The sequence below is a fragment of the Muntiacus reevesi genome, chromosome 2, assembly GCF_963930625.1.
Source record: "Muntiacus reevesi chromosome 2, mMunRee1.1, whole genome shotgun sequence".
In the NCBI taxonomy this organism is placed as follows: domain Eukaryota; kingdom Metazoa; phylum Chordata; class Mammalia; order Artiodactyla; family Cervidae; genus Muntiacus; species Muntiacus reevesi.
The window spans coordinates 227,232,522-227,255,471 of record NC_089250.1 but is presented as its reverse complement, the minus strand read 5'-3'; the positions used below and the strand labels follow the sequence as shown (position 1 = coordinate 227,255,471).

At 60.4% G+C, this 22,950-nt stretch overlaps 3 protein-coding genes across 4 annotated transcripts in view; 1 reads left to right on the top strand and 2 right to left on the bottom strand.

The window, feature by feature from the left end:
* The first annotated feature begins 575 nt into the window (after window positions 1–575).
* CYBA (cytochrome b-245 alpha chain) lies at window positions 576–7,462 on the top strand. Its single transcript, XM_065920452.1, has 6 exons — window positions 576–715; window positions 3,969–4,038; window positions 4,497–4,571; window positions 4,790–4,873; window positions 5,393–5,474; window positions 7,051–7,462. The coding sequence occupies exons 1-6, from the start codon at window positions 658–660 to the stop codon at window positions 7,258–7,260; spliced, it is 579 nt and encodes a 192-aa protein (XP_065776524.1). The 5' UTR covers window positions 576–657; the 3' UTR covers window positions 7,261–7,462.
* Window positions 7,463–9,816: 2,354 nt separating this feature from the next.
* IL17C (interleukin 17C) lies at window positions 9,817–11,914 on the bottom strand. Its single transcript, XM_065919331.1, has 4 exons — window positions 11,797–11,914; window positions 11,146–11,237; window positions 10,485–10,825; window positions 9,817–10,078 (listed from the first exon to the last, which is right to left on the bottom strand). Exons 1-4 carry the CDS (start codon window positions 11,912–11,914, stop codon window positions 9,817–9,819), a joined length of 813 nt encoding a protein of 270 aa, XP_065775403.1.
* Window positions 11,915–16,065: 4,151 nt separating this feature from the next.
* The window catches only part of ZC3H18 (zinc finger CCCH-type containing 18), a 43,325-nt gene continuing 36,440 nt past the window's right edge, over window positions 16,066–22,950 (bottom strand). For both annotated transcript variants that reach the window (XM_065925179.1, XM_065925180.1), the window contains 9 exons: window positions 22,616–22,741; window positions 22,125–22,226; window positions 20,883–21,029; window positions 20,514–20,573; window positions 19,437–19,597; window positions 19,101–19,300; window positions 18,601–18,697; window positions 17,548–17,644; window positions 16,066–16,868 (listed from right to left, as the gene is read on the bottom strand). In XM_065925179.1, coding sequence (XP_065781251.1) covers window positions 16,661–16,868; window positions 17,548–17,644; window positions 18,601–18,697; window positions 19,101–19,300; window positions 19,437–19,597; window positions 20,514–20,573; window positions 20,883–21,029; window positions 22,125–22,226; window positions 22,616–22,741 — 1,198 coding nt within the window. In that variant the 3' untranslated portion in view covers window positions 16,066–16,660. The remainder of the gene's footprint in view (window positions 16,869–17,547; window positions 17,645–18,600; window positions 18,698–19,100; window positions 19,301–19,436; window positions 19,598–20,513; window positions 20,574–20,882; window positions 21,030–22,124; window positions 22,227–22,615; window positions 22,742–22,950) is intronic.

Genomic DNA, 22,950 nt, shown 5'->3' with positions numbered 1-22,950 from the left:
CCTCGGCCATAGCCACGCAATGCTGGGTGGACGTGGTCACTAATGCTGACAGGCTGGGAAATGGTTCGGGTTTGGCTTTAAGCTCTGTCTATGTCCCCCTTTCAAGTGAGTTCCATTCTTCTCCACTGTCCTAACCCAGCTGGGGGGAATAGGGGGAGGGCTTCTGAGCCCTCTGACCTTGACCCTAAAAGGGGGTCCAAGGAGGGAGGTGACAAAGGACAGGGCCCAGCACTGCTACATTCTGGGTTTTCTCAGAAGCTTCCCACACTCACCCGCCCTGCCCCCCAAGTTAGTCTAGGGTTACCAGTGGGGCCAAGGCCACCACACCTGCACTAGCCCAGGGCCTCCAAGGAGGCTCCCCACGAGGCGCAGGGGCCTGGCCTGAAGCCCCGCTTCCCCTCCAGGAGTCCACCGAGGCCGGGCTGACTGGGCCTGCAGGGGAGGAAGACCTGAGGTCCCGTGGAGCGGGTGGGGAGCAAGGCTCCTGGGACCCCACCTGCCGCCGGCCTGTCACCTGGGGAACCGGGCTGGGGCGGAGCCAGCGGCGGGGCGGGGCGGCGCCGGAACTTGGGGAACTTGGGCGGGGCCGGAGGCTGGCAGAGCTCTGGGGCCGCGGGGTCTGAAGAGTCTGGGCCGCGTTGGAGCCGATCTGCCGCCATGGGGCAGATCGAGTGGGCCATGTGGGCCAATGAGCAGGCGCTGGCGTCCGGCCTGAGTGAGTAGGGGGCGCTTGCACTTGGGGCAGGGGCTGCAGAGGGGCGGCTGAGCCTGGGGGCCGGGCGCCGCGGCAGTGCAGGGGGGTGCTGGGGCTGGGGAAGTGGGGGCCTGGAGACCCCAGGCTGCGAGAGGTAAAGGGGGAAGGGCAGGCTGGAGAAGGGGCGGGAGCAGGGTCCTGAGGAGCCACAGACACCGGGCTGGAGCCTGGGGTGGGGCCCCGAGCCCGGAGGCTCCAGTGGGCGACCTGCAGCGCCGACGGGAAGGGGGCTGGGGGGCCTCTGTTGGGAGCAGGCTGCAGCCGCCAAGAGGAGCCTTGGGGCTGGGGAGGGGGATTCGGGGCCCTCCTGCCCCTGCACCCCGTGCACACCCACACCCCCATCCTCTGCCCTCCTCCCCCCGCCCCCTCCGCCACACACACACAAAAAGAGGAAGTTCAGTTTGGGGAAGAAGCGCTTGCCCCGGTGGTTTCCGGAGAACTCACCGCCCAGTAGGGCTGGGAAAACCCAGCATGACCCACCCCTGCCTGGAGTGACCCTCCTGCCCTGGGGTGGGAGCTCCCTCCCCTAAGGCTCCTGGGCTACGGAGGTGGGCTCCTCCTGCCTCCTGGCCAGGGGCTTGGTCCATGGAGCTGGGTGACCGCTCTGTCTCCCGGGGCGCAGCCCTGAGTCTGCTCAGAAGGACATTGCACAAGGCAGCTGGCGACGACCCATGTGACCCCTCCCACCCAGCTCCCAGGGCCTGCTTCTGGGTAGGAAGGCGGCCGTCCCCCCGCTTCCCTGTGCTCAGGCGCGGCTGCAGACAGTGCGGTACGCACTGGGACTCAACTTCTCAGGAGAGGGTGGGGCCTGAGGCTAGAGGAAGCCGCCCGTGGCTCCGCCCCCCAGGAAGGCCCCGCCCACAGTGGGAGTGGGCGGGCGGGAGGACCCGGGTTGAAGTGATGAGGAGGGTCTTAGCCATCATGGCTCACTTGGGACCCACCCTGAGGCCCCCACCGCCAACCTGGGGACTGAAGGGAGGAGCCTGCAAAGCTGGGCTGGGGGTGGGGAGGGAGCACTTTAAGGTCACGTTTGGGGGTAGGCAACTTTGGAGTGCCAGGTAGGGCAGCCCCCTTCTGGCTTCTAGATGGCGGAGAACCCAGCGGGTCAGTACGTGGTTCTCCTTGCTTCCTCCCAGTGTCTTCTCCCCTTGCTGTCTACCCCTCCCCATCACCACCACAATGACTACTGCTTGTCTTCCTCCACAACCTTCTGGCTCTAAATTCCTCCTTTTGCTAACTCCTGGCTCAGTACCAACTACAGGCCCCATGAACATCTCAGCCCACCAGCCCTTTATGCTGTAGAGAATCACATCTGTTCAGATCACGGTTCCTCTATCTCCCACCACTCTGCCCCTGCCCCTCTGGCCTCGGGGGCCCACCACCCTGGTGTTTGCCACAGGGCTGGCTCCCCCCACTTCACCTCTCTGCCCACATCCACCTGCTCAGAGAAATGTTTCCAGAGCTCCCAACCCAACAGCCACGGCACCTACCTCATTCACCATGATATGAAGTGTCTGTCCCCATCGAGTGACCCCAGCCCCTCTGGGAACTGAGGCTCCCGCTAATGACGCAGGCTCAGGCCAAGGAAATTACATGCCCAGGTTGAGTGGACGAGCCACGGCCTGAACTCAGAAGCGATGGCTCTTCCTTCCTCCAGCACAGCAAAGGTAAACATGACACCAGCAGAAGAAGGCCAGGGTTCAGGGGCTGAAGGGAGGGGTGGGGGGGTCAGAGCTTTTACGTCGTGGGACTCTGAAGCCAGACCGCGAAATGCCTGAACAAGAAACAGACCAAAGGATCGTCCCCTCCAAGCAGTTGTGTTATCTGCCACCACAGCCTGGACGAAGAAAGTCACAAGGAAGACAAAACCGCTGGAAACTCAGGCCTGTGCTACACATGGGGAGGGGCTGCCCTCTCCCACTCTGTGCCACAGGGACCACTGACGAAGCTCAGGTCATCAGAAAGGAGTGCTGAAGGGTGTGCACCAGCCAGAGTGAAGCTGGATCCAGAGGGAAGATGGCTATGCCACTGTGAAGACACTGACTGTAAATAATTAATAATTGTGGCTAATTTGGGGTGAGATTAAAGATAAACCTTCTAAAGTCCACATGTAGTTCAGGAAGAGTATTTTAAAATTACAGTTTGATGAAGTCAGTAGAAGGCAGGAGAAGCAACAAGAAAAGCTTGTTCAAGAGGAAACCCAAGTAAGATAACAAAGTAAGTTATCTGCAATCACAATCAATAAAATGTGTCAAATTCACTATCAGATGGCTTAAAGGGTGGAGAATTAGGCTCTATCAGCTGATTCATAAAAGCCCAACACTGGAAGCAACTGACATGTCCGAAAGGCAGGAGAATGCATAAATAAATTGTGGGAAACTACCTGATGAGACAAACAGCGAGCTGGAGCTCTCTGCAAACTGCCCCAGGAAGGGCCTGGACCAACCTTCTGTCCAGCAAAAGAAGAGCCCCCAGAAAACCTGGGGTGGGTGAGAATCTTCATTTGGGTGGAGATCACATGGTGGGGGGGCACACGTGTTAAAAGTCTGTGCATTTTATGTAATAGTGATACCTCAGTAAGTGACTGGAACCCTGAGGATGGGTGACTGTGATGGAGCAACAAGTGAGAGCGTGCTTCACGCCTCTGAGCGGTACACTGACGCTACCACCGTAGATGAAAGTCCCTGGGGAGGAACTGGGGCGATGCATGTGTTCACAGCAGGTGGGCTGCGATCGGGCGCACACAGAGCTGGGGTGACCAGACCCACCCAGACCCGGCATCACACAGAGCACATGAACAGGATCAGCCCACACACCCAAGGCCAGGAGAGAGGGTCCGCACAGCTGGTACAAGGTCAACCACCAGCAGCGTGGTCCTTAAATGCGTTGAGCAACTCTCAGGGTGCCGTGGGTCACAGGCCGCGGGGCTGTGTCCAGGCTGGAGCAGGCCCTGCCTCCCTCTCAGCAGCTCCTCAGCCCCCTCTGCCTCAAATGCTGCTCTTGGGGAAGGGTCCCAATGCCCATCCCTACAGCCACCCCTGCCATCTCCCAAGGTATCCCGCCCGGGTCCCCCCTGGGCTAACACGGGGGCCAGCAGGGCAACTCTGTGGTGGACTGGTAGCCCCCCTTTGGGGAGGAGGCCCTGGGGAGGTGGCCAGAGCCCCTTCAGGGATGGGATGTGGCATCTACTAACCTCCTTCTCCTCTGCCCACAGTCCTCATCACCGGGGGCATCGTGGCCACGGCCGGTCAGTTCACCCAGTGGTACCTGGGCGCCTACTCCATGTATCCTCTTGCCACAGACCCAGGTCGGGGTCGGGGCCAGAGAGGCCACTACCCCTTAAAGGCAGGAGGGGCTCCGAGCAGGGAGATGACAGAGCCTGGGGGCCTGGGCCTTGGGCCCTGGCAAGGGAGGGGGGTGTCCATGGCACCCAAGGGCTGACACTGAGGCCTGAGAATGCTTGGGGTCCCTCTGCATTCCCTTCTATCAGTCACCCTCCCCAGCTGGCCCGGCCTGTCCACCAGTGGACCGAGCCCCACCTGTCCCGGCCAGTCCAGCTGTTACAAGCCCTCCAGAGGCCAAGGCAGGCATGGGGAAGGGAGGCTGCCTGCACTGTGGCCAGACCTGTTGGAATCCTGTGGACCTCAGGCAGTGGCCACACCTCCCGGTTCTCTCATCAAAAGAGCTGACTCTCTGGGGCCTCTCAGGCTTGATCTGGGCTGTTCCTTAACCTCCGCTTCAGAGCAGCGGGTGTATTGGTCTGCATGCTGGAGTACCCCCGGGGGAAGAGGAGCAAGGGCTCCACCATGGAGAGGTGGTGAGTTTCTCACCTGGCTCTGGGCACCCCCCTCCCCCCAGCTGTCACTACGAGGAGCCTGTCGCTCCTGTCTCTCTGAGGCTCCAGCACTAGCCCAGTCAGGGTCTGCCCTGCCACTGGACCTGAGACCCCCTCCCCTCCCTGGGACGAAGGACCGGGTGGTCTGAGAGGCTGGGGTGGGTGGAGGGTGACACGGCCTGTCTCCCCTTCCTGCCTAGTGGACAGAAGTACCTGACCAGAGTGGTGAAGCTGTTTGGGCCCCTCACCAGGAACTACTACATCCGGGCCTTCCTGCACCTTGGGTGAGCCTGCGCCCACTTGGGACCCCCCAGTGCCACCGGCAGAGGACTGCTGGAGTCAATCAGGCCCCTCCCAGCCCAGAACCCATTCCAAGCAAAAACCCAGGTCCCAGGCTCTGCCAGGGGCTCCCCAAACCTGTATCTGTCATTAACACTTCACCCCAGCCTGATAGCTTAATGCAGGGATAATCGGTGCTCCAGGGTTGATGGCTCAGCCGCCCTGGTGAGTCTTCCAGAGAGACCGCCACGCCCGGTGCCCCTGCAGCTGCCAAGAGACCTCTTTCTAGGGTGGTGGCTGGGGGCCAAGAGCTCTGTCCCAAGACTTGGGAAGGTGCAGACCAGGCAGAGAACAGCTCAGGGTGAAGTTAGAAGTCCAGTTGTGCAGCAGTAGGCCTCCCCTCCATTCAGGGTCCTGTGATCCTATGCTGTCTGACCTATTTCGGGGGTGGGGGAGTTGCGGACCCCCTCTGACCGTCCTCTGTCTCCCCTGTCCCCTCTGACTGCCCTCCACCCCTACTCCAGGCTGGCGGTACCTGCTGGCTTCCTGCTTGCCACCATCCTGGGGACAGCCTGCTTGGCCATCGCAAGCGGCATCTACCTGCTGGTGGGTAGCATCCTTGCAGTCAGCCTCAGCCTCAAGGCTGGTCCTGCAAGCCAATCCCGTGTCCTGGCTTATGTTGTGGGGACAGTGACAATGTGGCCTCCACGTGTGGTCCATCTAACGTGCTAGCCACTCCCCTATATCCTCCTGTAACTCATGCCACAGCGCCTTGACAGGGGAGGGAGGTCCCCACTTTATAGACAAGCAGCAAAAGCTCGGAGAGAGTACATGGCTGGCCCGCCGGGTGCTGCTTGGATTGGGATCCATAGCTCAAAGTTTTCTATCCAGTTCAGGATGCTGCCAGGGGCACTTCCCCAGGACTCATGAGCCTGGCTGATGCCACAAGCTGCGCGGGGCTGGGTTTGCCTGGAGTCCAGGATATGCAATCGGCCCCTTAAGGCCAACTTTATAGCAGGGTGGGGAGGCTGGGAGGTGGGGAGGAGGGGGCAGGGAGGTGGACGACAGTGGAATGGGGAGGGACGAGGATCCCTGTCAGGCACAGGTTGCTGAATGCCCGCTGTTCTCCGCATGCTGCCTGCCGGCTGTCAGCCTGCTAAGCCATGGGTTCCAACCCAGCCACAGCCTCCAGCCTCCCAGAGTCAGTTTCGACTTGATTGCTCTACTAATTCCAACCCCGGGCACCCCCCTCATACGTCGCAGCTGAGTCCTTCTGTGCCTCTTGTTCAGATCTTTCCTCCATTTTTCTGTTGGGGTTTTGTCTTGTTAGTTTGCAGAAACCGCATGTGTGCTTTCATTGTGAACCCTTTGTAGGTTTTAGCTTTTGAGGATACTTCCTCTCTGTTAGGGATCCACCTTTGCCCATGGATTCTTCACTGAGCAGAACACAAGTTTGTCATCTAAATTGTTTTTCTACTTTGTGCTTTTTTCTGCTTTTTTTACCCCTTGCTGCCTGTGTGCTGTATTTTCCTGCACTCTCTAACTTTCTAGTTTTAGCTTCTGGGATAGAGTGTTCTAGTCTTTAACTTAGGAGGTGTGATTATAGAACTTCTTTTCATTCTTATGCTTCATAAATTATATGCTGTCACTTTTTTTAAAATTAACTATTATGGGATACAAAGTTAGGGATACACATTTCTAGGTCCACTTGGCCTGTGGCCGTGGGGTAGGCCCAGAGCTCTGCATTTCGGCAAGTCCACTGGGCTGCAATCTCCCCCCTCGACATGCCTGGCCCCCGGCCTCCCACACTGTGCCTGCCATCCCACCCCCCACCCCCGCCCAGAGCTGCTGGCCTCGGTTCAGCATCATGCCCCTTAGGCCTGGGCTCCTGTCCTGCTCCCAGCCCTTAGTCCCCGGGAGGAAGTCTGGTCTTAGCCTCCAGGGGTCATTCAATAGCCCCAGGGTTCCACTGTCCCCCTCTTGAGTTGTGTCTTCTGGCTGGTGAGACAGCTGGGTGCTGACCATGTAGCCTCAGGCCTGGCACATAACCTTTCTGAGCTACAGCCCCTCAGGTCTTGCTGAGTTCAGGCCTGTTCTGGACCCTGGCGGGGGTGGGGGAGCACAGGGATGGGTAGGGGGGCGACCCTGGAGGACCCAGGCCCAGCCTGTCTATGTCCTGCAGGCGGCCATCCGTGGGGAGCAGTGGAGCCCCATCGAGCCCAAACCCAAGGAGCGGCCGCAGATTGGGGGCACCATCAAGCAGCCGCCCAGCAACCCTCCACCCCGGCCCCCGGCCGAGGCCCGCAAGAAGCCGAGTGAGGAGGAGGCGGCGGGGGTCACCCCGGGTGGCCCCCAGGAAAATCCCATGCCAGTGACCGATGAGGTCGTGTGACCAGAACCTCAAGCCGCTCCGGCCCGCTGAAGCTTTGAAGGTCCTTCCTCCTGTGGGCAGGCCAGTGGGTGGGTGGGGGTATATGGCGCCCAGCCAGGGATGCCCCCTTTCCTGCAACCTCCTTGGGGTTCCTCGACAGCAGGGCTGGGGTCTTGGTGCCTCACCTGTTCTATGAATCATGTATCTGGAATTCCCTGTGTTTGTGTTTCTGCTCTGGAAATGAACGTCTCAGGTCTGGGGGGAGGGCCTGTGTCCCCCCAGACCCCCGATCTGCCAGGACTCACCTGCTGGAGCACCCCTTGGGCCACCCCGGGGTCGATGTGCCACAGGCAGGGATCCCACACAAGAACTTCCACCCGCTCTGGGTCGCAAAAACTGTTACCAAACCAAATGCAGGTTCCCTTACCCCCATGCAGCAAAGCCAACCTACTGACTTGGGTCGTGGTGAAGGAAAGGGCAGTGTTATCGCAGGCACTGAGCCAGGAGGCCAAGCGGCTCACACTCAGAACAGCCCCCTCACGGCTTTCGGGGAAAGGTTTTTAAGGACAGTGAGGGAGGGTGGGGGGTAATCAACAGACAAGAGACCCAAATTTGGTTCCGTAACACACACACACACCACACATGTCCCCTGCTTACTCCCTCAGCACACCACACACACACCATAACAAGTCATGGAAGGGGCCTCAAAGCTCATCAGCTCACACCTCAGCCTGGGAGGCCCTTCATTCCTGGATATCCAGTCCCCCAAAGTCTGGGAAAATCCTTCAATCACTGGCCTCCTGTTCTCACAGTTTCAGAATCGGGGTCTCTGGGACCTCTGGCCTGGAGGGCACCCTGCCCATCAACCAACACTTTGTCTTCAGCATAAATCCAGTCGACTCACCCTTCCCCATCCCCTAGCCACTCCCAGTGCTACCTGGGCCTGCCCAGTGCCCGACTCAGAGCCCAGAGACTCACAGGAGCACATGGCAGACCCCACCCCACCCCCAGCCCCACCCGTCACCCTGCCCACTGGCCTCCAGCCACTGGACCTCCCTTGACCTCCCAGACACAGCCTCTGCACGGGCCGCTCCCTCTGCTTGGAGCACGGGGCCCTGGGTGGCCACTCAGGTCGTCCTCAGGTGGCCTGCACTGCAGTCCCTGTCTTCCTGATCTTTTCACCACCAACAGGCCAAGCGCTTTGCCGCGGGTCCTGTGGCTGCAAGTCACCCGTGGGGCAGGCGGGCGGCTGAGCGTTTTGTCACTGCTCTGTTCCCAGCGCTGGGCACGTGGCCGAAACTCAGGGCGTAAGTGCTGACTGAAGACTCCTTCCAGGCTCAAGACGTAGGTCACCTCCTCCAGGAAACCTTCTCTGAGACCCTCCTGCCTTCCTGGGCCTTACACACAGTAGGTGTCAGTCATCAGGTGAAAACGGCAGGGGGGTGCAGACAATCATCCTGCAGCCCCGAGGCCCAGCATCAGCCCTCGGAGCCAAGGTGCATCACGGGTAGCAGGGAGACTGAGACTCTAAAGGGGGGTCGTGACTGAGCCAGGGCCCTGAAGCTGTGGACTCAGCCTCTAAACTCACTGCCTGGAACATGCTCTGATCCAGAATATCCTGCCATGAGCAGGCGGGCAGTTCCCAGGTAACTGACTGAGCTTGTTAGCTTGTTAGCTTGGCTGCCCCTCTCAGGCAGGTCACCTACAGTAGACAGAAGCCCTAGGGGGTGTCTAGAGTTTTCTGGTACCCTGTTGGGGCTGGGGGAGCATGACTCAGCCAGGTTAAAGACATGTCCCCCTGAGTTGACCACGTGCCCGGAAGTTACCCTAAGGACACCTGTCCGTGGGGTGGGGAGGGGGTCCCCAGGGACCACAGCCATATCTGTGAATAGAGGGCTGGGCTTTGGGAGTGTGGCCCATTACCAGGCCCAGAGCCACTGCTCATCCATCAGGGCACACCTGGGCTCCTCTGTTGAAACCCACCTCGCCCTGGGTGCACCTGGGTTCATGCACAGATCTTTCTAGGACACACCACACCAGTGGCTGCCCCTGGCGGGCAGTGGTCAGTGACTGCCCCCTGGGCACCAGATGGGTATAGAGGGCCCGGCGGGGGTGAAAGTGAGAGTGGGGCTTCACCCACTGCTCTCTGTGCCATCCAGGTCTGTGTTCTGGGGGTGGTTTATCAAGTAAACAACATAGATTCACATGGAAAATAAATAGCTGTTTTAGAAACACAGGGGTACTTGTTCCTCCCAAGGGGCTGTGGTGAGGGGTGCCCAGAGGCCTGGAGGTGGAGGCAGCTATCAGAACACAGTTTCCCTTTTCTATAGGTGTTTTAACAAGTCCTAGAACAGTGAAGATGTTCCTTCTAGCCCGGCTGTTTCTGTGAAAGGGTAAACTGTCTTTTGAGGTGGGGGCTGCCCAGCGCAGGCCCCCGCCGCCCCCCTCCAGCCTTTTCTGGAGCCAGCCTTCCTGGAGCCTCGTACCTGCCCAAGACCCCAGGGGCACATAAATAACCAATAAATACACATAAATAGGAGGGCCTCCCTGGAGGCCAGTTCAGGAGCCAAGCAGCAGTCACCGGGCTGACCTGGGCAGGACGCAGGTACAGCCCACGGGCACGCGGATAAACTCAGCATGGAAGGCGAAGGCCCCGGGTGTGGGCACCCCCGTGGTGTCCCGGGAGCAGGGCCGGCGGCGTAGCACCAGGAGGCTCTGGACCAGCGGCACCGAGTTGAGTGCAGCCGTCTCGCGGCCTGTCTTGGCGCTGATACAGCCCCGGCACAGGCACTCGGCGAAGGCCAGCTTCTGTGGGTAGCGGCTCTCATCCGTGTCCACGCTGTGGGGACAAACAGGTGTCAGAGAGCCTGGAGGGCGCCTCCCTCCCTGCCCATGCCTCACGCCCACAAGCCATATGCACTCAGGGCCCAGGGCCTGCGATGTGGGGCGCTGAGAGCACGTGGCACACAGCTGGTGCCCAATTGAGTGCGAGTGTGCACGTGCCCCATGGCCTCCCAGAGCGTGGAAGTCTGCTCTCTCCCCACCTGTCCCAGTCTCACCCCTGCAAGGGCTCAGATAGGGGCCCCGAAATAACCCAGAGGACCCTGGTGTCCCAGGTCTGGGTTGCAATTGAGACATGGGGCGAGGATTGGCTCATGCGGAGCTTCACCCTTGCCCTCATGGAGCTGGAACCACCGGCCGGAGGTCATGGGGAGAGCGCCCAGGCCCCGGGAGCCCGCCCTCACCGGTATCTCCAGGGCGAGATGGAGCGCTGGTGGACGTCAGCTTCCAGCACCTCCCCTGGCTGCAGCACGGGGCACTGAGTCCCGGCCGGGACCCCCGCGCGCCTCCTCCTGCGGCCCACCGCCTCCAGGCTGGACACCAGGGCCACTGGCAATGCCTGCTCCCACTTGGCAGCTCGGGCCAGCAGGTGTGGGGGGGCGTGGCCCAGGGGCAGCTCCTCGGCGGAGTAGCAGTGCGGGGTCCCAGGGCTCTGGGGGTGGGGGTGGGCCCCCACCCGGAGTGAGGGGCCGTGGCGAGTCAGGCTGACGGGAAGCCAGAGCAGAAGCAGGAGGCCAGGGAGGAGCTGGTGGAACAGGCAGTGGGTGGTCAGGGGTGGTCAGGGAAGGGACCCTCCACTGCCACCCGCGGGCTCTGCTCCCGGTGGAAGGATTGTGTAGCCTCCCTCTACAGCTGAGGGAACAGGAGGTCCAGAAGGGCCAGCCTCTCAGCCCAAGCTCGCCAGCGAACCTGGCATCCAGGATCCTGGCTCCCTTCGACCCGGAGATCTGATGGGTTTCCTGGACCCTACCCCCCACATCCTCAGCCTGGGGGGCTGTGAACCACCAGCCCTTCGGGGCCAGGTGGCCCCATGCAGGTGGGGGTGCGGGGAGAGGAGCGTCTTACCATCGCAGCAGGGGCTGGGCTCTGGGCTCCCGGCTCCGAACGTGTCCCTGGTGGTTGACCTGGCGGAGGCTGGCCTGTGGCGCCCTTTATACCTGGGGCCACACCTGGGGAAAATCCGGGCACCGCTTCCTCCTTGGGAAGTGCCTGGCTGCGCTTCCTCCTTCCCTCCCTGTGACCCTTCCCTCCCCCCACAGGGTGGGCCCACTTCCCACTCCTCCCTTCTCCACCACCTCCATCTCTCCCCCATCCCTCCCCAGCACCCCCCAGGGGGACCCTGCCTCAGGGCAAGCACTTGCAAATGTGGCTGAGAATGAAGGGTCTTGTCTGTGACACTCTTGAACCTTCTGTAAACTTGAGTCCTAGTCACTTGTATGTTTCTGCGGTTTGGACCTGGTGCCCTGGGGGCGGGGGGCTCCTTCATTTTGCGCTGCTGTCTAGTCCCCCACCAGGCTTGATTCTCATCCACTCCTCCTGCCAGAGGGGAGGTTCCAGAAGGCACAGGGGCCGGTGAGCATCTTCAGGTTTCTCTGTTGGGTTTTTGTGGTTTTATCAACAAAGTGTAAGTCTAAGCGTGAGGGGGTGATGATGCCCTGGAAACTTTAAGGTGCAGGGTGCCCTAGGAAGGTTTCTAAGGAGGCCCCAGGAGCCCACCTGTAGCAACTCTGTGCAGCTGGCTGGGGGTGCTGGGGTGGGGGGTTTCGTTATCCTGGAAAGGAGACGGTTTGGAGCCAGATTCTGCAAAGTTTTGAATGCTAGGTTTGGACGCCATCCTGGGAGGGACCATCTGCCCTGGTCTCTGGAATCTGTACCACATATCCAGCTGAGGAGGGCCTCGCCGTGGAGGATGGGGTCAGCTCTCCTGGTTTCCCACTTGCCCACAGGAGGCAGAATGTACACCATCAAGGCACCAGTCTGAGTTTGGAGGCCCAAACTCGGTGGATGGGAAGACCCCTGAGATGGCGCTGGGAGAGGCGGGGTAACACCTGGGCCCTCCCAGGGCCTCTACTGGGCAGTGCATGACTCTGGGCCTCCAGTCCACCCTCCCTCCCTGCCTTGATCTCGAGTAAACATTCCCGAAGCAGGCGCTGCTTCATAGCTGTTCTCCCGGCTTCTTCCCATTAAATGGATGGACACATTGAGTCCCCAGGCTGTTCCTGCCTACCACGCCCCTACCCATGGCCACCCACCTTCTGCTGATACACCTCTTGCAGTGGGGAGCTCACCACCTGTATTCGTTACAACTAGGGGCCGTAAGAGAAGTGTCTTTTATCAGGTCTGGAGGCCGGAAGCCCCAGGTCAGTGTAGGCAGGGCCTCTCTCCCAGCCCTGGTGGCCCCTGTGGTCCTTGGAGTTCCTGTGGGTGCCTCTCTCCCCAGGTGTCTCTCTTTCTCCACGGCTTTCACACTCTCCAAATCCAGGAAGACATCATCAAGATCTGACTTTGACCACGGCTGCAGAGACCCTTTCCTCAGGCACATTCCTCACGAGCACTAGGGCTATTAGGACCTCGGCTTGGTTTTAGGGAAACAACAGAGCCCCTTATACCTTCCCCTGGGCCTGATGCTCAGGTTGAGAAAGATCCCGCCTCTCTGCAGGGCACTGGGACCTCAGAAATTCCAGTCCCTCCTGCCTGGGCCCCACGAGTGAGGGGAAGCGGTACCTGTGCCTGGCAACAGCCCCTGGGGAGAAGCCACCTGGAGACCAGGGAGGTGGCCCCAGCAGTGACCTTGCCTTCAAGCGGCTGGGGTCTCCACACAGGATCTTTGGGAGTGAAAGGCTGTAGAACTCGCTTGCGCAGTGGTCCCTATGCCGAGGGCTGAGCTCTGGCATTTTCTGTGTCTTTCTGAACAGCTGAGTGAGTCAGGGACAGGTCTTGAGGCCAGGCCATGTGCCTCCCTCACCAATGCCCTGAATTATTCTGTGGGCACTGGCGGGCTGGTTGGGGTTGGGGTCGGGGTCCGGGGCACCAGCCGGAAAGACAGGGCGGGGCCCAGCAATGCCTCATTCCTGCGGGTGGCTGAGGCAAGCACACCAGTACCGGGTTGGGTAAGACTGGAAAGGTGGCTGCAGGAGGAAGACCAGAGGGCGTTGTGGAGGAGGTGTCCTGGATGGCTCCACCCCCAGACCACTAAACCACACCCACCATATCCCTGTCCCCAGACTGCGCCCACAGGTCCATGCTCCCAAGACCCTGCCTGGAGAGATGCAGAAAGGGGATGGAGGGGGGATAGAGTGGGAAATGGAGGTACGGGAGGAGGGATGGAAGGAAATAGGCACAGAGATCCGAGGAGACTCGGACAAATGCGGACGCTGAGGACAGAAGGCAGCAGAGAGAGAAAAAGATCCAGGGCAGGAGACACATGGACAGACTCAGCAGGGACAGTCTCTCTGTCCCTGCCCATGACTCGGAGCCCTTGCAGCCCTGGCTGGAGTTGGGGAGGTGGCCTGCAGGACGGGTTTGCTCTAGGCTCTTGCAACTCCAGGCTCAAAGTTCTCCCCCATCTTATGGGGAGACCCAGGGGCAGACCTCAGTACCATCTGTAAAGTGGGGGTGGAAATCCCCTCCCCGTTCCCTCCTGCAGTGTGGCCTTCTCGACCACTGGGCCCAGGCAGCACTGCCCATGATGAGTCTATGCCACAGTCCAGTTTTCTTGTGCTCCCCAAACTTTGCACTGTCAGGAGCAATCTCTTTGCCTTGTCCTAGTCGATGGCCCGTCAGGGGCTGGCTGACCAGGGTGGGGTTCCCTGCTTGTATACCCAGGGCTTGTGCCTCCTTTCAGCCCAACTCCTCCTGCCAATGGAGGCGGACTGCCATTGTATGGGGTGTACAGGCCTGAGGGGCTGGGGTGCTGGTGGGACTGTCACAGGGGCTGCTGGACAGTTGGCACAAGGTGGGAGGGTGTGTCTGAGTCAGCGGTAAATGACAGCAGGGTTTTGTGGGGTGGCAGGCAGGTGTGACCCCCAGCATGAGAAACCTGAGGGAACTTCACTGTTACTGAACTGAGCTGCCCCATTAGCTTGATGTGTTCACTTGTACGTTGGAGACTATATTTCACATATGAGTTAGAAAAATTATAAACTAAAAACATGGTGTCTTCCTTTTCTTACCCTTTCAAGAGAAGGGGAGAAGGCCTCACCTGAAGCTGGAGGTGGGACCCGCAGGGTGGGCTGGTGGGCATAGGTCCTGAGGGCTGCTGCTCCTCATGGGTGGGGATATGTAACTGAGACCCGACCCCTTCCCTGGAGAAGAGGAGGGTTAACATGAGAAAACTCAGAAGACTGGGGTTTCAGTTTACCCTCCAGAAAGCCAGCTCGAGGATGGCACTCGGGCAGTGGACAAGGGAGGGGACGGAGCAGGGGATGGAGCTGTGAGAGGAAGTGTGGGGTGCAGCTGGGTCAGAGTTCCAGGAACAGGAAATAGTGTGTGCAAAGGCCCTGGGGTGGGAGGAACGCTAGTGGGCAGGGAAGGCTAGGCAGTCTGCTACAGAGGAGGAGGCTGGAGGGGCAAGGCCTGTTATGGAGGAGGAGGGCTGGAGGAGGGGTGGGAAGCAGAGCTTGGGCTTGAGGAACAGGTCGTGGCTCCCATCTTCGCAGGTGAACAGCCTGGCCGCACATTCCCTGGAGGGCAGAGATGCTGAGAACCCATTACACCACAGAGCCTCCCTTTTCCCAGATGCTTGGCCTGGAATGTTCTTTCCACTAGACCTGTGAGGGAGCTGGTTCTGGGTGTGCTCTCAGCCCTCCTGGGACAGGTCCCTGCCCCCAGGTGGCAGAGGGCAAGATGCCAGTTTAAACCCAGCCCCAGTCCAGGGACCCAAGGCCACAGGTCCAGCCCAGGCATGAAAGGTCAGGTCAGGCCAGCCCCTCGGCTGAGTGCAGAGACCTGCATGGGGGCTCACTTGTGGACTCCTGGCTTCAGAGGTCATCACTGCCTGGCTGGCTGGTGGGGCCCAGCACCTGGGGCCCAGCGTGCAGAGCCAGGCTGTCACCAGAGGTGCTCTGCATTCCTGCCCCGTGTCCTCGAAGGCCGCCCATTTGGAGAATGGGAGTTCCCTCTGCACCTGGCTTTGACCTGATGGCAAACCAGATAAGACCTGAGAAATTACCCAGACACACGCCATGATGAGGCCGGTGGTGCAAGAGGCCTTACGTGTGCTGTGCTGCGGGGCCGGCACTGCAGATAGGCCAATGGAGGCCCCACGATGCTGGCTCCCGCCCGGCCCTCCTGTCCCACATTTGAAGGGCCATGCAGACTTGGGGCAGAGGACCTGGTCACTGCACGCAGCTCCAGGGTCACGACCCCAGGCCAGAGCTCTAGGTGGCTCCTCCTGACACCCCCACAGCGAAGTTCTAGGACGTGAGTTGTCTGCCAGGACTCACGGGACTTGCTTTAAAGGTAGTCTTCTGAGGGCAGAGGCCCTGCTATCAGTCTGGGTAGGGGCACTCCCAGGCCCCTGGCACCACTCTGCAAAGTCAACCCACAAGGGAGGGTCTCCCTCCAGTGGTCCTGGTCTCCTGGGAGGGGAGCAGGGGCTAAGCAGGGTGCGGCGGCATTCCTGCCCTGCACTCGGATGGCAGTGTGGCCCCGCTGGGATGTCTCACACACAGACATCTGCATGTCCGCGTGGGGTCCAACCTTGTGTGAGGCACTCAGTGGAGAACTGGCTTGTAGGCTGGAGTATCTCTGGTCCAGGGCTCACCGGGAAGGTGGCCTCCGGTCCAGGCAGAGATGGCGGCCCTCAGGAAGCCCCGCTGGGCCAGCCACCGCAAGGAAACCAGGCGGGGGTGCCACGGGGCCGGGCTAGCAGCTCCGGGGGCATCTTGGTGGCCTCCTTCAGCCAGCAATGCCCAGTGGGCAACGCCAAGGGGAGGATGCAGGGGGGCTGGGCACAGGCAAACACCACCACCAGGGCAACACAGCTGTTTATCAAAATATTTTATTTCAGGAGACCCCTCAAAAAAAGACCCTCCACATCTGACAGATGCCCAACAATACCCTCGGCCTGTTTTTTTTTTCAGTCTTTTCTGGTTTTTTTTTTCCATTTTAAATCAACTAAAACAATTTGATGCTTAAAATAAAAGACAGGAGTATTTTCCAATCAGACTTCAGTCAAGAATATATATATTTTTGATCCTGGGGACGGCGGGGTGGGGAAGACGCTCGGCAGCACTCAGTGTTCCTGGTTACAGAGGAGGGCGGAGCTGAGGATGCCTGCCTGAGCGGAGGGAGGACTCGTAACTGACATAAAATCAGAGCTGGTCCTCGCTGCCGCCACGCCCCCACCCACCTGGCTCGCAGGACTTCTGCTCTGGGAAGGGGTTGGTTCAGTTTGGGATTCAGCGTCATCTTCATTACATGTGTGGCTTCTTTTCCAGCTGAGAAACTTTTTTTTTCTTTTTTAATTTTTAAAAAGAATCACAGCCAAAATAAGACATAAACTGCAAAATCCAAAATGGCTGCGCTTACCCTATTTATAAAAACAGGTGAGTCCCTGCCTCGGGGAGCAGAGCCCGGGCTACACCTTCCCGGGGATCTTGGCCCGCTTGCGGGCGATGGCGTCCTCCACGGCCTTGAGTTGCTTCAGCAGCTCCTCCCGCCGTGACAGCGTGCTGGCCTTCCCTGACTTGGTGCCCGCGGCGGCGGTGGTGCTGGTGTCCGAGGCTTTGCCAGGCACGCTGGTGACCTTGCTGGAGCTCTTGGACTGGGGTGACAGCGGGCGCTTCCTGCAGAGGTGGGGAGGCCGTCAGGGCTGCTCTCTGAGAGCCTCCTGTCAGGGCCTGGGCCCCAGGAGCTGTACCTGCTGGGCAGAAGGCACCCCCTCCCCAGCGGACGAGGCTCCCACCACAGATGAGCATCCGGGGCCCAGCTCGGGTTCTGGCCACAGTCAGCACGGCCCCCTGTGTGGAGCACACCTGGGAGGTGGTGGGCACAGCTCTGGGGCTCGCCTGGGGCCCCCTGACCTGGTTGTCCCGCTCTGGTCCTCGCTGTGTGCCAAGGGCTGGGGGTGTGGGGCTGTGCCCGTGCCCTTCCTGCCTGGCCCTCCACCCGAACCCAGGGTGCCGGTGCTCAGGGACTCAGCCTGCTTCCAGGGAAAAGGTGAACCCCGCTCCTGCTTCTTGAGCCAAGTGGGAGGTAGGGGAAGAGCTGCTGCCAACTGGCCCCTGGCCCTCCGGCCACTAGCCACGCGCTCATAGGCCGCTCTGCACTCTAGGACCCGCTGGGGACCCAGGGTGAAAACACAGGCCAGCAAAACCTTCCCAGCATCTCTGAGACTGCCCCAAGCTAGTCCTGACAGTTCAGGCCTCCGCCTGGGGAGGAAGCTCAGCTGGCCCTCTCTGCGGCCAAGAACCCGATGTGCTGTACCCAGGGTGGGAGCAGGGGGGTTTGTGGGGAGACACTAACCTGTCTGTTGGGGCCGAGGGGGCCTTGGAATTCTGGCCCCTCTGCCGCTCTGGCTTCGGGGAATTGACTCTCCCACCTGACTTCCGGTCCCGAGAACCTGAGTGACAGGGGACAACGTAAGACCAGGGTCCCAGCTCCACGTGGGCCCAGCTGCACAGGGGCTAGTGGGCACAGGCAGGGAAGGGGCAGCCTCTCTCTGGCCCCCGGTGACCCCACGCCAGAGAACGGCGGCCATTCAGCTCAGCTTCCTCATTCTCAAAAGTGCCCAGGTCTAATTTGGGTTTTGGTTTCCTGAACCACCATCAGCGTCATTCAAAACAAGGAGATTCCAGTGTGCAAGGCCAAGTAGACCAAAACCATCCTCCTCTGACTTGGAAGAAACTCACAGTGCAGGTCAAGTGGGGAACAAAAAGACACGGCTGCTTACAGACTGCAAGCAAGACCAAGAACAGGAGTGCCTGTTGCCCTGTGAGTGTGGGCCCTGAGTGAGGGCGCACAGAGGGGTCCCACCACTCAAGAGGCATTATGGGCAACCTGGGGTGGGTGGGTGGGGGAGTGGGTGTGTGTTTCAGGGGTATGCCCTGTCCTCCTCCTGCTCCTGGTGGGGTGTGCTGGGCCCTCTCCTTCTATTTTAGGGGGAAAGATGGCCTGGCAACACTTGGGGTTTCACTATACTAATGGAGCAGGCCAGGCACACCCTGCAGCACTGAGACGCCACCCCCTCACAAGCCCACAAGCTCACGGTCTCACAAGCCCAGGTGGGGTTTCCTAGGTTGAGCAACTTGTGTGATAACAAGAGATGACCCCAGCTGTAAGGAGGTTGTGGGAAAAAAAAAAACAGTGCTACTCCTGATAGCTTCTGTTTCTGAAGATACATTTTCCATAAAAAATTCTTTGTGTTAAAACACAGTATCTTATTACTGTCAAAGTATTATGGTTTTCACTTCTAAAATTGTAAATGCTGACAGATGTGGACCACCCGGTCAAAAGCTCCCTGGGGGCTTCAATGCTTCTCAGGGTACACGAAGTGCGGCTCCAGAGGCAGAGGCTCACCTCTGTCCGGGGAGAGATTGGCGCGCTTAGCTGGCGGTGGGCTCTGCCTGTCCTTGTCTGAGGGCTCGTAGCGCTTCCTGCTCCCCTTGTCAGCAGCCTGGAACGACAGGTGTGCAGTCAGGACCAAGGCCTGAGTGGACACAGGCAGCCACCTGCTCTCTGCTCCTGCGGGCCCTCCTTTGGGGCCCCTGCGCCACGTGGCCCCAAGTGAGGCAGGGCCCATGGTCTCCGGGCCGCCACGCCAGGGATGGGATTCAGGCCCTCCAGTTCCCTGGGCACTGTGGCCGCCAACTCAGACAGGCCACGTCTGTTCTGCCCTCTGACCCAGGTCCCAGGGCTGTCCTGTGGTAACCGGCTCCTCTCCCACTGTCAACCCCCTGCCCACGCGGCACAGCCCATGAGGCTGTCCATCAGGGCAGGACAAGCCAGGCAGTGTGGAGAGCCGCTAGCTGGCCCAGCCATGGGTCTTGGGGCCCCAGCAGCACTGCCCACAGCCCCACCTTGTTCAGCAGCGTCAACTTGATCTCCTTGTGGGCGATGAACGTGGCTGCTGGGGGCTGGCCTGGTGGCACCTGCTGGGGGGTGGTGGGCTGCTGGGAGGACCTGCCGCCCGCAGGGGTTCTTGAGGGTTTGGGCGGCTGTGTGGAGGAATCCCGTTTCCGCTTATCCACTTTCACACCATCTTCCTTCTTAGATTTTCCTGCCAAGGAAAAACGCCCCCTCCGAGCCTCTCTTCCGGTGAGGCAGTGGCCCGCGTGCTATCTGGGGGGTGTCGTCAGCCCACACTGCCTCCCCTCTCAGGACCCCGAGGCCCGGCACGCCGTGTGGGCACCTACCTTTTTCCTTCTTGGTCTGGGCTGGGGTGGGCGACCGCGAGCTAGCCGAGGACACGGGGCTGGCGAGGTCTGCGTACATGTCATCCGAGTCCACGCTGTGCGCTGAGCTGCTGCTCGACGTGGCGCTGGACACCGAGGACACGCTGCTCACGCTCAGCGATCTGCACAGACACACACGTCTGTGCCCACACGGCCCCGAACCCCAGGGAAGGGGAACCCCCCAGCTGAGGCTTTAGGGGCTCTGGACAGTTTACAGGTGCCACCCAGTGAGGGGACACCTGCGAGGCCGGGGCCAGGCCCTTGTGCTCATAGTTCCCGCACTGTTAGTTGGGCAGGGATGCACGACTGCATGTGACCAACACACAACAGAGGACGGGGATGGGCTGCAGGACGAGCAGACACTGCGTCAGAGACGCCCCAAGGGGCCGGCTCGGGAGGCTTGAGACACGGATGGTCTCCTCGGTCCAGTCCCGTCACAGCCCAGGCCACACAAGGGCTCTGCTCTCTGAGAAAACTCCCAGCCCACGTCCTGAGCTCCAGCAGGGAAGGCAAGAGGCAGCCTTTCATATGTATTATTTTTGGCAGTGCTGTGTCTTCGCTGCTGCTCAAGGGCTTTCTTTAGTGGCGCACAGGTTCAGTTGCCCTGCGTCCCCTGTGCTGGTGGGCGGGTTCCTAACCACTGAACCACCAGGGAAGCCCAGAGCCCAGCCTTCTTGAAAGGTTAGGTATTTAATAGACCGAAGACCTACTCAGATTCAGGCAAATGTGTATACCACCTGCTGCCTCCAAGTGAAAGAGAAAACTGAATTGAAGGAATCTCAGGACTAACCTGATACCATCTTTTTAAACTAAATGGCAGAATTCTCTTCTGTTTGTTCCTGTCTCAGACCTTTTCAATAGGCCATCCCCCAGCTGCCTCGGCCTGCTCGTCCTTCTTGCCCAAGCTCTGCGGAGTGGCAGGGCCAGCCCAAGCGAGGGGCTGTGTGCACCCGAGGTGGCCTCAGCGGGGTTTCCTGGACCCTGACCGTGGGCAGAAGCTGCGGGACAGGACGGGGGAAGGACAGACATGACAATGACCTGGATCTGGAACTGGAGCCACTGTAGCTGCTGCCGCTGCCGCTGCCGCTAATTGTGCGCCTGCAACACAACCAAGAGGCCAGAGCTCACATTTCTGGGGCCTCAACACGCGGGCGCCCCCAAAGCCAGGGCTTGCTGGTCCGAGACCAACAATCCACCAGGGACTGGCCGCCGAAATCAGGCGGGGCTCGGGTTTCTACTATAGAGGACTCCCCCACAAAGTGAGTCAACCACACCCCCACCAGCCCCCACTCCCCTGCCACCACCAGGAGGGGACTCCGCCGTCGAGCTCCTAGGACACCAAGGCTGGGAGCCATGCCGAGTCCCTGGGAGCATGCCTCCCCCAGCTCTGGAAGGTGGTACACTCACCTCCTGGGGGGGCTCCTGGCCTGCCGCTCCCTCCTCCTGGCTTCCCGAGGGTCTCCGCCGGGCTTGGTGGGCTCAGGGGCAGTGGTGGCGGTTTTGGGGGCCTGCGGTAGGGCTGGAGGAGGGGCTGGCTTCTTCAGCAGCTTCTCTCTGTCATGTGGGACACAGGGAGCTCAGACGCACCCGGGCAGGACTCAGCCCTGCAGGCCAACCTCGGGGCATGGGCACCCCCCCCACACACACACCACATGCACTTCACACCCACACCCACACAGCACACACACCTGACACACACCACACGCACTTCACCCACACACCACATGCACTTCACACACACCCACACATACGCATTTCACACACACACCACACACACACTTCACCCACACCCACACACCACACACACTTCACACAAACACCACACGCACTTCACACACTCACACACACAGCACACACTTCACACACACACACCACACGCACTTCACACACACACCACACACACACACCCCACATGCACTTCACACACACACTTCACCCACACCCACACACCACACACACTTCACACACACACCCATACACCACACACACATCCACACACCACATGCACTTTACACATACCCACACACCACACGCTCTTCACACACACCCACACACAAACACACACACGTCCCCTGTGCCCTGACCTGAGGCACTGTTTCCTGCAGACCCCACCCCACACCAAGCATCACCCTGCCTCCTCCTCAAAGGCAGGAGAGGGAGGAAGACGGGGCCATCAGGAGAGCTCTGGAGGAGAGCCCATGAGCCAGGCCACGCTCCTTCAGTAACGGCACCCTGACCCCTGCCCTGCATGGCGGGGGTGGCGGCCCTTGGGGAAGGCTGGATGTGCTCGTGAGTGGGAACCTTAGGCAGGTGGGAAAATGGCCCCAGAGTAGTTCTTCGCTGATGTGTGGGGAAGATACCCTGCCAGTGTCGAGCACCCTGAACACGCACGGGACTGATGGGCCACAGAGCAAACCCGCCAGTGGGACACAGCGTTTGGGTCACAGGCAGCTGCCCAGCATGGCGGCAGGACTGAGTCCACATGCAGAACCCACCTGTGAGGCTCGGGGCCGGGGCCCGGCACTGCGGTGGGGTCCCCTGTCTGGGGCCCCAGTGGAGAAGAGATGCGGCCCGTGGCCTGAGGTCCACGCCCAGGAATCGAAAGGCCAGGCCTGCCCCTCTTCCCCAGGGCCCGTTGGCAGCACTCACCCTGCTTTTGTGGGAGGCGGAGCTGGCTCCCCCTTGGCTCTGGCAGGTCTGTGTGGGGAGGGCGTCGGGGACGGCGATGGGGACGACGAGAAGGACCGGGACCTGGCGGGGAGCAGAGGTATGAGGAGGACACCCCACCATCCACGTCCCGAGGGGCAACTGCTCACCCTGGGGTGGCTCTTGGTCATTTCCTAAAATGCACCTCTGGGGAAAAACAGACGCTGGGGGCAGGCAGCACCCCCATCAACTGTCACAGGGAAGCTGGCGGGGAGGCTGCTGAGCATGGGGCTCTCGGACACAGCCTGGGGGAACGGTCAGTAGTGAAGAAACTGTCCCTGACCTTGTGAGAACAGCTCAGACACAGGGCTCTGTCATGGGTTCAGCATCACCCACTGCTCACACGGGGCCGGCTGTGGGTGAGCCCCATGCCCTGGGATCGCCAGAACCCCCAGGTTCCTCAGCTGGGTTCCATGTTTCTCCCCACAGCTCACCTGGACCGGCTGCCTGAGAACGAGCTGTGCCTGGAGGACCGGCTGGAGTAGGAGCTGTAGGACGAGGAGCGGGACCGGGAACGGGATGAGCCGGAGCCAGAATAGGAGGACGACCGTGAGGAAGACCTGGCCCGGGGAGAGCAGAGGTGAGGCATCTTCCCCCGCCCCGCTCACACAGACGCGCCCCCACAATCAGACACTCCGCCCTTGGGGCACCTCATGGACGCTCTGAAGTTCAGTCCCCTTCTGGTGGGAGAGGTGCTCAGAACCTCTAGGTGCCGGGTACACTCACAGTCAAGAGTGACACAGCTCCCACCCAGGCCCTCGGGCACAGA